We start from the raw sequence: 11,503 nt of genomic DNA, 5'->3' as shown, positions 1-11,503 counted from the left end.
CTGACAGCGTATGGCTATCTGACAGAACACGGGCATGCGTACTAACTGCATATGCTATCCTGACAGCGTATGGCTATCTGACAGAACACCGCCCTCAGTTATATGCAAACACAACAGGGCTTGCAGTACCGGTGGAACCGGACCGAAGCGTGCCGTTCCGTTCCGTTCCTTGCAGTGCGAAAACGGCTAATGAGTCATGTATGCAGTTAACCTCAAGCTAAGGGACACAAAGAAAACGTGGAAGGTGCCAAAATTAATTAGCTTTTTGGCCACAATGTGTTGCAGAAAACAAACCGCATATAAACCATGAACACAGAAATCCCAGAGGGACACATGCGATTGGAGGCATTATGCTGAAGAAGTCCTCCTCACTGTTCCTAACATTTAGTCACATCAGGGAGACCTAAGGTGCTTTGTGAATAACTTTTGTATAACCCACGTAAAGTTCTATGAAACTTCTTTACAATTTCAGAAATTGTAAGAAGTTCGACTGCAGTAAGTCAACATCCCAAAATAGTTTTTAAGTATGTGTGATGCTCACTGATGTGTGCCCACAAAAGTGGAAATAAAAGGACATGCATTTCTTTAAATGTTTATGGGGTTAATGACGATGGGTGCAGTAACGGTGTTTCACCGGTAGGTGGCGCATGGAGATTCTGAGCTGCCGGTTGCTCTGCCGTTTCTCATAAGTTGAGAAATTGTGTAGTATCACACAGACTGCGTCTCCCGTGTGCTCACTTAAATACTGTTTTTCAGGTGAGGATAACCCTCAATGTTTATGTTAACATAGTACTTTATTATCTGATACTGTGTCTGGAACCCTGGTACCCGTTACATATGACTCAAAAGGGCTAAATGTAAATGTATGCTACACATCTTAGATTTTGTTTGTTTGTAAAAATATTAAAAGCCAGTATACTATATTTCATACCATTTGCACAGTGTTTTAACATGTAAGTTCATTGACATGTTAATTAAAACAACAAAAAGGACTAAACTGCTGGGAAAAGCTATAGTTAACTGATGAACAGTTTAAATGACAACTACAAGATACAAGTCTTTCAAATATTTCAGCTTCACTAAGCTGAAAATTGAGTTGCAAAGTTAAAACTGCAATTCACAAGACTGGAAATTGCTCTAGGTTCTGAAATTATTTTTGAAGAACTGCCAAACATGTAACCAAAAGACAAGCAACAAGTTATCCATAACATCTGACCAAAATCCAGCTTCATTCAAGCTCTCCCTGAGAATAATTCTATTGGCATTTTGAGAAAGTGATACCTGTACATGTTTTCCTGCCTGGGTGAAACAACAGCCGTTAGGTGTCAAAGCTATGTTCACCCTAAAGTTAGTCTCAGCTAGTCTGAAGTGAGTTCAAAGTGAGATTGATCAAAGGTGCCAAGTGACAGGATATTTATATTATTATGATTATTAAACTCTTGAGAATTATACAAAATGCTGCTTTGTTCTGCAGTCTTTGAAATATTTCAGTCCAGGCCAAAGATCTGTCAACATGAACAGGAATGAATGTCTTCCAGCATCAAATGTACTACAAAAAGCTTTTAGTCCCAACCTGGCTTCTGCTCATTTGGATTACGGTGTTGCTGCTGTAACAGTGAGATCTGATATCTGTCAGGCTGCAGTAGATCTAAAGGGTTGCTTGACAAAACCAGACGATCACATTTTAATGCTATGAAAAAGCATTGTAATGTGAACGTTACCTGCAACACAATTCTTATGTTTTGCTTTTTCTAAGATCTAAATGTTCAGCTCATTGAGCATATTTCAAATGTCAGATAAAGATAAACTAAGTAAAAACAAAAAACAAGGAAAAAAGCTTTCCAAACCTCCAAACCTTTGTTTAAAAAAAATGTAATTCCCCTCCTTGTTAAATCCTCAATTAAAGTAGTGGTTAACAAAGAACAGAACCAAGGTTGCAAAATTACAAAATATTGACAGTTATCACAAGGGCTTGATTTCAACTGGTGCCAACAAGAAGGGCAAAAATCAGTGTTTAGAGTCTGGTGGCAGTTACTTTGTCACATTTGAATTGCTCTTTCTCTCTTGATGAATAAAATCATCATTTCGCATTTACTGAGGCTTTGTTTGATGTTCACATTGGCCTGATGATCTGAAACATAAACATACAAGTTCAACAGAAAGTGTGTGTGTGAGAGGGAAAGGGTATTTTACAGTATATAGCACTTTTTAATGACACACGGTCAGGTAGAGGAATGGAGGGGGAAACAGAAAGTACATGTTTGTGTGGTTTGAATTGTTTTAAAAATAAATGATGCCTCATTTATTTTTTTTACTTTTCATTGGTTTTGATCTGGTTGAAAAGGCTTTAGAGTACAATGAAATCCTAAATATAACTAAAAGACATGATTACCTAATGTCAGTCAATCAGGGTTCTGTAGAAGAATGAAAAGGTAACAAAGGCCATTAGAATTTTACATGCTGATCCTCAAAAGAAAATACAGGAAATGTAAAAATTCACACATCAAACAGAACAGCAGGAATGTCCACTTGAATATTAGATGAAAAGCTGATTTATCAGGATCAGATAAATCTAAGATAGAGACTTTCATTGTAGTAAAGAACACCTCAACAAAAACAACAGCAATTCAAAAACAGGAGCCAGAACACAAATCTTCACATGTTCAGAAAGGGAACCTTTACGACCTGCCAGAGAAACTTTTTCTGCCAGATGACTGATCAGTCCATTCTGAAGGACTGGCAATCTCAATAGGGTCAATCTGAGGAAAGACCACAAAACACAACCTCTGGCCCACAGACGTAGCCCATGCTGGAGGGAAACAGGGGAGAGAGTTTTGTATTAGTTGCATTAATAAGAGCAATAATCAAAATGTTTCAGTTTTTACAAACTCACCAATAAAATTGTCGATACACTTTGGTTTTTCTTTCCAGTGGACGCCCAGAAAATAGACAGGAACACCGGTAAGCATGATGATCAAACCAACACCACAAACGACTGGCTCTGAGTACAGGCTGAATCCCAGTAGCAATGCCCAGAACATAAGGTAGGACACAGGGACAAGCAGGTTTACCTGGGAGAGAATACCAGGGAAATTTGTTTAAAGATTACATAACATAGTTGGCCGTGGAACTGAGATAGGCCTTGATCTAGTTTTTTGAGCAAAAGATTAGGAATTTAAAGTCACCTTTCAGACCTTTTTTAAATGTATGCATGATTATGTCAAAACAGCCTGTTATATCACTGCATGTCATACAATTAAATCCAAAATTATTCATACCCCTGGCAGATTTATATTTACATTTCTTTAAAATAGACAAATAACCTTTTCTCTAGAATTGGCACAGACATCTCCTAAAAGAATAATAAGAAAATACAAGGGGTATAATTTAAAACCAACAACAAAAAAACTTCCTCTGACTTTATTGATAACCAGAGAAGTAACATAAATAATTTGTACTCTTCTTGATAATGAATAGAAAAGTCTACATTGACATTACAGCAACCAATACCTAGCCTGCCCATTGCCTTCCTATGCAATTTCTTTCAATTCTCATCTCATTTCACTGCTCAGTCTGGACTTTCTCCCATTGAAGGGAATTTCTCTGGTAGAATTTCAACCTGGTCAATCAGGGAACAGAAGGAGAAGTTGGGAACAGTGACATTAATTTTCTGCGCTGTTTTAGAATTGTAGTTTGCCTTTAGTTTTAGCAATGGCAGGAGATGAAGAGAACAAAGCTGTTCAGTCCGTGTTGAATTAACATTACCAGCCGCCTCATTCAGCTCAGCTCTTCTCTCTTTGCAGTGGAAGATGATATTTACAGTGCAGGCAATTCCCGGTAATAGCATCAAACTCACAGGCAGACTTTAGCAAAGAGATTTATCCTGCACTAACTTGTTCAGTTTGTTGATTGTACCTTAATAGGTCGATATAAGTTAGGTTTCTTCCAACGGTACCACAGCAGACCTGCGATGGTGACACCGTATGACAGATAGTTGATAAAGGAGACGTAGTTGATCAGGTTGTGGGTTTCGCCGATGCACAGTATAACAATAGTGGCAGCACACTGTCAAAAAACAACCATGACATGATGATTTGATGAGGAGCAGTTTACTCACTGACCTAAAGCACCTCACAACACATTGTCCTTTAACCCTTTTCAAAACAATACCCAAAAGATGGTCTTATTTAAAATATTATGAATTAGCCAGTAAATAAGAAATATATAAAACAAAAGAACATTCAGATGGAAAACCTTAATGAAAAGCAGAATGTGTTTTACAACCCTGTTCCTCAAGCCACATAGCCCTGCATATCTTAGATGCTTCCCTGCTTTAGCAAACCTGATTTCAATTGATGGGTAATTATTAAGCTTTAGCTGAACTCCAGTCCTCAGTCAGGTGTTTTAAAACAGTGAAACATCTTAAACATGAAGGGCAGAATCATTTTATTTAAAAAAAAAATACAAATTTAATAGAGAAAATTTAGTTCAACTAAGTAAATTAATATTACTAAAGGTATTTTTTAAATTAACCTTTATTTCACTAGGAAAAACTCTTTTACCAGAGAATCCTAGCCAAGACTGACAGCAAGACACAGAGATTACATAACATTCACAGCAAAACAGAAACGTTGACGCCGTCATAAATTAATTAAAAGATTCCTCAGTTGAAACATTTACAGCCAAGTGATTCCTTCTCAAAATCATTAAGAACTGCCTTAAAAACATTTAGTGACATTATTTATCATAAAATAAAACTTCATGTTAATTTACTGTCCACAGTTGGTGGAAGTAAGGAAACACTGTAGTTCAAATTCAAAATTCAATTAAAAAATTCAAAAATACTTTATTAATCCCAAAGGACAATTAATTGTTGTAGCTCATTAATTCAGATTCTTCAGGGAGCTATTGAAGACGGTGACCAAGAATGGTCTAATAAAAGAGAAAATATACAATGAGTGCCAGTTGTGGCCATAACTGTAAAAACCTTTGCTCAGCTAGATAGGCCTTAAATTCAGTGATGACCTTGGAAGCATGGATCCATCCTGCCTTGTCTCAACAGTTCAGGCTGTTGCTGGGATGCTTTGGGCCCCATTGTGGAATCTGAGCATTACTTAATCATCACAGAGTTGCTGCTGATCTAAAACCCTCAACACTGTCCACCCATTTTCTAATCGTTACCTCACCTCCATCAGGACAATGTAAACATGTCACAGGGGTCATATCATCTTGAACTGAGTTATCTAACATGACTGAACAAGAGATTTGAACCTGCAGTAGCTGTGTGATGTTTACAAGGTCTACCTAAAAAGGTGGCTAGTGCGTATTAATAGATGCATTTAAGTCCAGCTGCTTTGAAACAAAACAAATACTGCTCATTCAAAGTGCAGATTTTAGACACATGAAAGGAAACCCATGATGTGACTGTGTTACTATACATACGCAAACCAGGAGGGCTGGGATGGGCGTACATTTCTTGTAGTGAATCATAGCTAGCAGGCTGGGAAGATGTCCCTCTCTGGCTCCTGAGAAACACAACCTGCAAAGTCATACAGGCCATCAGCAGCTGGGCTTACGATGCATCAGAAGTTAGAAGAGGCAGGAAATGTTGTCATTTATACCTTGAAGAGGTGAACAGGTAGCCATTGATTCCCCCAAACGTGGACAGAGCCACTGAGATGGGCATAATGATAGCAAAGGCTCCAAGGAGTTTCTCACCAAATGTCTGAGAAGAGAAACAACAGTCAGCGATTCCTGGAGAGCAGAAGCAATGACTGAGTGGGATCAGGAGGGTTGATGTGAGTGTCACAGGATTACAGTCCAATACTACCATTATGTAAAATTGCTGAGTTTGCTCCTCCAGCCTCTAAATCACTTTTTGTCTCTTACCTTTTGCCATTTTATAACATGTTGTGGAGGCAGGCATATTCATAAGCACAGACAAAGACCTAAAATTTGATTTAACTTGATGAAGAAACAAAGAAATTCTGAAGGAATCTTTATTTATATTATTTGTCGTCAAAATTAGCTGAGATGAAAAAATGTTTTATAGTTTGTATAAATACACAAATAGGATTTTTCCATCCATGATATTACTCACAACAGCCACAGCATTGGAGGACAGCAGCTCCTCGGGTGACATGGAAGAAAAGTAGGCGATGTTGGTGAGCGTGTACACAAACGTCACCAGTGGAATGGAGATGTAGATGGCGCGAGGTAGATTCCTTACCAAGTTTACGTCATACAGGGCAGCAGGGTGAATACAAAAACAATTAACATGTATTAGTACAAATCTTTGTTGATAAAAGGACAGAAGGTAAATGAAGATGTATTGTAGCTGAGAAAAGCCATCACATTATTATTATTATTATTATTTAAACATTACATTTAAATTTGTGTTTATCATTATTGGGGCTTAATCACTGCCACTAAGTCATTCCATCAGAAGAACAGAATAAATAAACCATATATTTGCATTAATTAAGAAAATTTGCTAGACAGCTATGAGCTATAATCTTATAGCTGTCTAGCAAATTTTCTAGCTATAATCTTATAGCTGTCTAGCAAATTTTCTTAATTAATGCAAATATATGGAAGAATATAGGAAAGATATGTAATGTTGATTCCAGTTTACTGGTTATTTAGCCAGTAAACTGGAATCAACATTACATATCTTTCCTATATTCTTTTCATTATATATAAGAGCTTTATATAAATGTCCACAAAAAGTCAACTATCTTCTAATAATCAGTGCAAGAAGGAAAACCCAATAAGAGAACATCCTACAATGTTTTTAGAATGGCAAATATTCACCGTCTGGGGTCAACCACCTCTTCAGTAACGTAATTGAGAAAGTTCCACCCACTGAAGGCAAAGGAGGCCTGCAGGAATGCCAGAGCAACCTGTCCAATGGATGGTGGCTTGTCCATGGAAAAGACCACCTTAGTAGTCAGTGCCTCATAGTTTCCTATAAAAAAAACATTAGTTTATTTTTATTTTTAAATCACATGGATTTAGTAGAAGGGTGTCCATTGTGAAAGACATACCATCGAAGATCTGTACCAAACCCACAACAATGATGAGACACAAAGCCATAAGTTTTCCCACTGTGAAAACATCCTGGATTCTGGTGGCCATACGGACACTGGAGCAGTTCACCCAGGTCAGCAATACTGAAAGACAAAGTTATTGAGTATGTTGAGAATCGGGAAAATTGGTCTTCATTACAGGCAAAATCATTTATAATTTAACCTTCTTCTTTTACATGTTTGAGAGTTCAAATATATGTAGTCTTTCCACAAAATAGTTTCCAATATTTTGTACTTTGTATTATATTTTCAAGTGACTGACATATTCAAACATTCAAGTCTAGTTACTGTGGGGCGATCATGGTTCTGGAGTAGTGGTCTTATCATCGGAAGGCTGTAGGTTCTATTTCAGCTTTCTCCTGCCACATGTTGATGTGCCCCTGGGCAAGGCACTTAACCCAAAGTTACCTAATGATCAGTGTATAAATGTGTGAGAGTTTGTCAGTGTGAATGGGTGAATGTGACTCTATTGCAGAGTGCTTTGAGTGGTCAAAGTGATTGGAAAAGTGCTATATAAGTTCAATCCATTTACCATTGAGTGCCTTGCAAATTTATAGCAGGAAAAATATATTTATTTTGAAATATCATGTTGATGATGGAAGAAAGATAAAAAAACAACATGACTGGCTGGTGAGGAGGCAGTCTGAGGAATAAGTTAGTGTGAGAACACACAAAAAGCATTGTGCTGGAAAACAGACTTTGCACAGCTTAGAGCTTATGACAAAACTATAAAGCAATTTTCCCAAATAATGTTCATCCCTTGGGTGACAGAATAAATTATTTACAGCTGCCAGTGCACAAAAAGCAGGATTTCATATCAAGATCTTGTCATATTTTTGTGTGTCTGCTTTTGTTCAATATTACCTGATTTGGATGTTTAGAAGTGGTAATCATGAGCAGTTATTCAAAGTCTGCACAACAACTATTTGGAGTGTTTTTGAATGTTTTCAGATCCAGGATGTGGTTCCATTGCACTGGTGCAGTAGGCAGCAGGAGCTAAAGACAGTTGCTACTGACGGCAGGAATGTGAGAAACAGCAGACTGAAGGAAGGCATGACTGCTTCATCTCGTCCAGCACAGCCAGCAGCACTGCCCAGCTCCTGCTCATGGTGGCCTTGCTTTTCAGAGTGAAAACAGACCCATCAGCACTATTCAACCAAACTACTGCCATTAAAGGAGGAAGTAACAAAACACTGGTCTCCTTTGCCACACTTCAAGAGTATAAAGTTTACAACTCAGGAACAAGTTCTAAAAAAAAAGAAAGGGCAAATAATATTTGTGACGAGGTTTGCTTGACTTTGTCATTTGAAGGAGCAGAAAATTAGTTAGCTCGTTATTCTGACAAACTGGTCACATTGATTACCAGTGGCAGGTTCTTCAAAACAAGTTCAAAAGCTTGCTTACAATCAATTTACATGATTGTAAGCAATCATGTAAATTGTTTACAATTTACATGATTGGGGTCTCGGATGTCAAATCAAACGTCCCAATTTGCATGAAACAGAGTGTTGTTTGAAAAGCTGAGTTTTCAGCTGGACCTATAATAGAGGACCAGAGAACCCGTTGGAGTCAGTGAGAAGTTAAATGCATTTGTTAAAGCATATTCCACAGTATGAAGGAATCATGAATTGAACCAGGTCAGCATGGAACTAAATTTGTTTGGCTCATTTGCATGTAAGTTGGACATTCATAGAATGGAAATGCTGTTTTTTTGTTTGTTTGTTTTTATTACTTTTTTTTTTTTAAACAACAGCAAAACAAAAAAAAGGATAAACAAGACCAGACAGACAAGGTCATCGTAACAGATAGAGGCTCACAAGTATGTGGAATTGAGCCTACAAGGTTACAAAGATCTATATGAACAGATTTAAACGGGGTGTATGGGCTTACACATGAATCATGGTTGAATCAGGTTTTATCCTTCGAGTTACAGGACATACAGGATTCCTCCCCTTTCTTGGTGGTGTATCTTAGAGAAAATGTCATTTGTAATTTCCCAAATCATATTAAAAATGAATGGGGGTTCTTCTGATTTCCTAAACAAATTACCTTAAAAGTAAAGTTAATTTCTGTTTAAATAACAGATCTGACTGCAGACATGTCCTTCCAGTACAGGAGATAGCAGCACAATCCCAGAAAATGTGGAAATGTCCTGCAGAGTCATTTCCACACAATCTCCAACGACGCCCAACCTCTATTATTAAAGTAATGGAAAATATAAGTTTCTCCCAGCATATTCTCTCCCTTTCACCCATATTGCCATGTTCTGGGGAATCCGCTTAACCCACATGCAGACTCGGACACAGACAATTTGGAAAGTTTAAAAAGTTTTATTTTTTCCGTTTCAGATAAAGCTCCGTAACTGCATGGCTCTGGTGGATATGAGGCTGGGAGAGGGGGCCTGATCCAGATCGCGGTTGAGTTTAGTAGATGTACTGCAGGAGGACAACCAATGACGAGAGAGACTGAAATCTTCCACCAGGAGACAAATAAATGATTGATCTTTACAGCTTGGAGAAATATTTTAACTCAGTTAAAAGATCAGAATCCTAAAAAAACAAGATCCTAACAAAACGTCATTACTTCAGTAATAATAACAATAGATTTTATTCATAATGCCCTTTATATCTTTTGATCTCAAAGAGCAAAAACAAAAGAAGCAATCGCAATGGATACAAATAATTAAATAAATGAATTAATGAAGTACTGTTGAAAGTGTACTCCCAACTTGTCAATAACAAAATATATCAAGTTTTTTTTTACCAGCATCATCAGCATTACAGAATTAGTCAGTATATCTCAAAATTTGATCAGTCCCAAGTTTCCTCTGTACCAATCTGAAACTCCCAACACCAGGTGTCCTGATTCACCAATATATGAGAATGAACTGAAAAATCACTCACAAAGACACGTTGCAGATAAAAGTCGTGTTGCCATGTATGGAGGAGCACAGTTTTGGAAGACAGGCTGCAGCACATAGCTAGAGAAAGTAAGGGCAATAACAGCCAGGGTTGTTGGGTACATGATGAGGACTGCGCTCCACAACAACAGAAACCTGAAAGAGACAGGAAACCCTGGTGACATGGGACAAAATTAAAAACTCACCAAAAGAAAAGGAGACAGAGAACTTTAATGGAATTTCTACATAAAAACACATTTTCTGTATTGGCTTCCAGTTCATCAAAAAGCAAACAAAATGCTTGGATCAAGACTGACCAGTATATCAGCTTAGAGCACTGAATTTCCACAACAGATGTCCTTTTTTTTTGTTTGAGGTCCACACATTAAAATGAGAAACTGCAACAGTTGTCCCTAAATCCTCCATCCAATAGAACATTACTAAGAAACATTTTAGTGGTTATAGTCTCATTGGTTTTTATACCAGTCAAGATTGATCAACAATGAGGTAAGACATAAAGTCGCTGTACTGTTTTTGTGGAATTGTTTGAAGTTCTAGCAAAATGTCAGAGTTGTCTAATTTGTTAGAAAGTGCAAAGTACATTTCTCTTAAAAGCTCAATTTTGAAAGTAGTATGTAAAGGTCTGACAGAAAACTTTTATGATAAATTAACTTTCTTGGCTGCAGTGTGAAGTGAAGGAAAGCTTTTACTCACCCAGTCAGCCCACCAAATATCTCTGTCACATAGGAGTAGTCACCGCCAGATTTGGGAATGGTGACACCCAACTCAGCGTAGCACATTGAGCCTAGAGCAGCAACACAGCCTCCCAGTGTCCACACCACCAAAGCCAAACCCACTGAACCAGAGTGCTCCAGGACCCCCTTTGGAGAAATAAAGATCCCAGAGCCAATGATGTTTCCTGGGGAGAAGAAGAAAGTCAATGTAGCAAACCCAGAGGGGTTCGTTTTCCAGACTGTCCTGTGCAATCTCTGATCGCTTTATCGAGTTTAACATCACATGTTAATGCCAAGTCAAAAGATAGTGCTGATGAAAATAGCCTTTTCTGAAAAGCATTTCTATTTTTCTATTATGTTTAAAACAGAAATATGATGGGATTTAAACAGTGAGACATCAGATTTATAGTCAGTGTCTCCCAATTTCAGATTTATAGCCTGACCCCAAAAAGGCCAAATTTTTTTAAATTGGTGATCGTGACCTAGTTGGGCTCAGGCGACTGTGTCATGTTTAATAAACTCGCAATACATGCAGCACAAGAAAATCAAATGAGAATGTGTGTTATAAAATGACTTATAGTCAATAGGAGGAGGTCATTTACCCTAATGAAGAATGAAAGAAAAGAAAGTGCAGAAGTTCCTTGGAGTGTAACAAGATCAACACACGCCACAATCAGGGCCGTGCAGAGGCCACTAAAGGGGCAGGTGCTCAACAAAAAAAAAAGGGCACATCTAAATGCCTTCTAGGACAGAATATTAACAAAGCCTCTCAGCTTTCAGAG

General features: G+C 37.7%; 1 protein-coding gene across 2 annotated transcripts in view; it reads right to left on the bottom strand.

Moving 5' to 3' along the window:
- Positions 1–1,745: 1,745 nt before the first annotated feature.
- The window catches only part of slc7a10b (solute carrier family 7 member 10b), a 23,713-nt gene continuing 13,955 nt past the window's right edge, over positions 1,746–11,503 (bottom strand). Inside the window, exons 2-11 of one of the 2 annotated variants that reach the window (XM_007543290.2) lie at positions 10,702–10,906; positions 9,992–10,143; positions 7,047–7,172; positions 6,814–6,967; positions 6,101–6,224; positions 5,622–5,725; positions 5,443–5,539; positions 3,916–4,065; positions 2,894–3,071; positions 1,746–2,809 (exon numbers count right to left, since the gene is read on the bottom strand). In XM_007543290.2, the coding sequence (XP_007543352.1) occupies positions 2,679–2,809; positions 2,894–3,071; positions 3,916–4,065; positions 5,443–5,539; positions 5,622–5,725; positions 6,101–6,224; positions 6,814–6,967; positions 7,047–7,172; positions 9,992–10,143; positions 10,702–10,906 (1,421 nt within the window). In that variant the 3' untranslated portion in view covers positions 1,746–2,678. The remainder of the gene's footprint in view (positions 2,810–2,893; positions 3,072–3,915; positions 4,066–5,442; positions 5,540–5,621; positions 5,726–6,100; positions 6,225–6,813; positions 6,968–7,046; positions 7,173–9,991; positions 10,144–10,701; positions 10,907–11,503) is intronic. The other variant, XM_016666777.1, reaches the window with a different exon arrangement.

Source organism: Poecilia formosa, unplaced genomic scaffold, assembly GCF_000485575.1.
Source record: "Poecilia formosa unplaced genomic scaffold, Poecilia_formosa-5.1.2 Scaffold795, whole genome shotgun sequence".
NCBI lineage: Eukaryota > Metazoa > Chordata > Actinopteri > Cyprinodontiformes > Poeciliidae > Poecilia > Poecilia formosa.
Note: the sequence above shows the minus strand (reverse complement) of the source record. Positions and strands in the feature narration are given on the sequence as shown.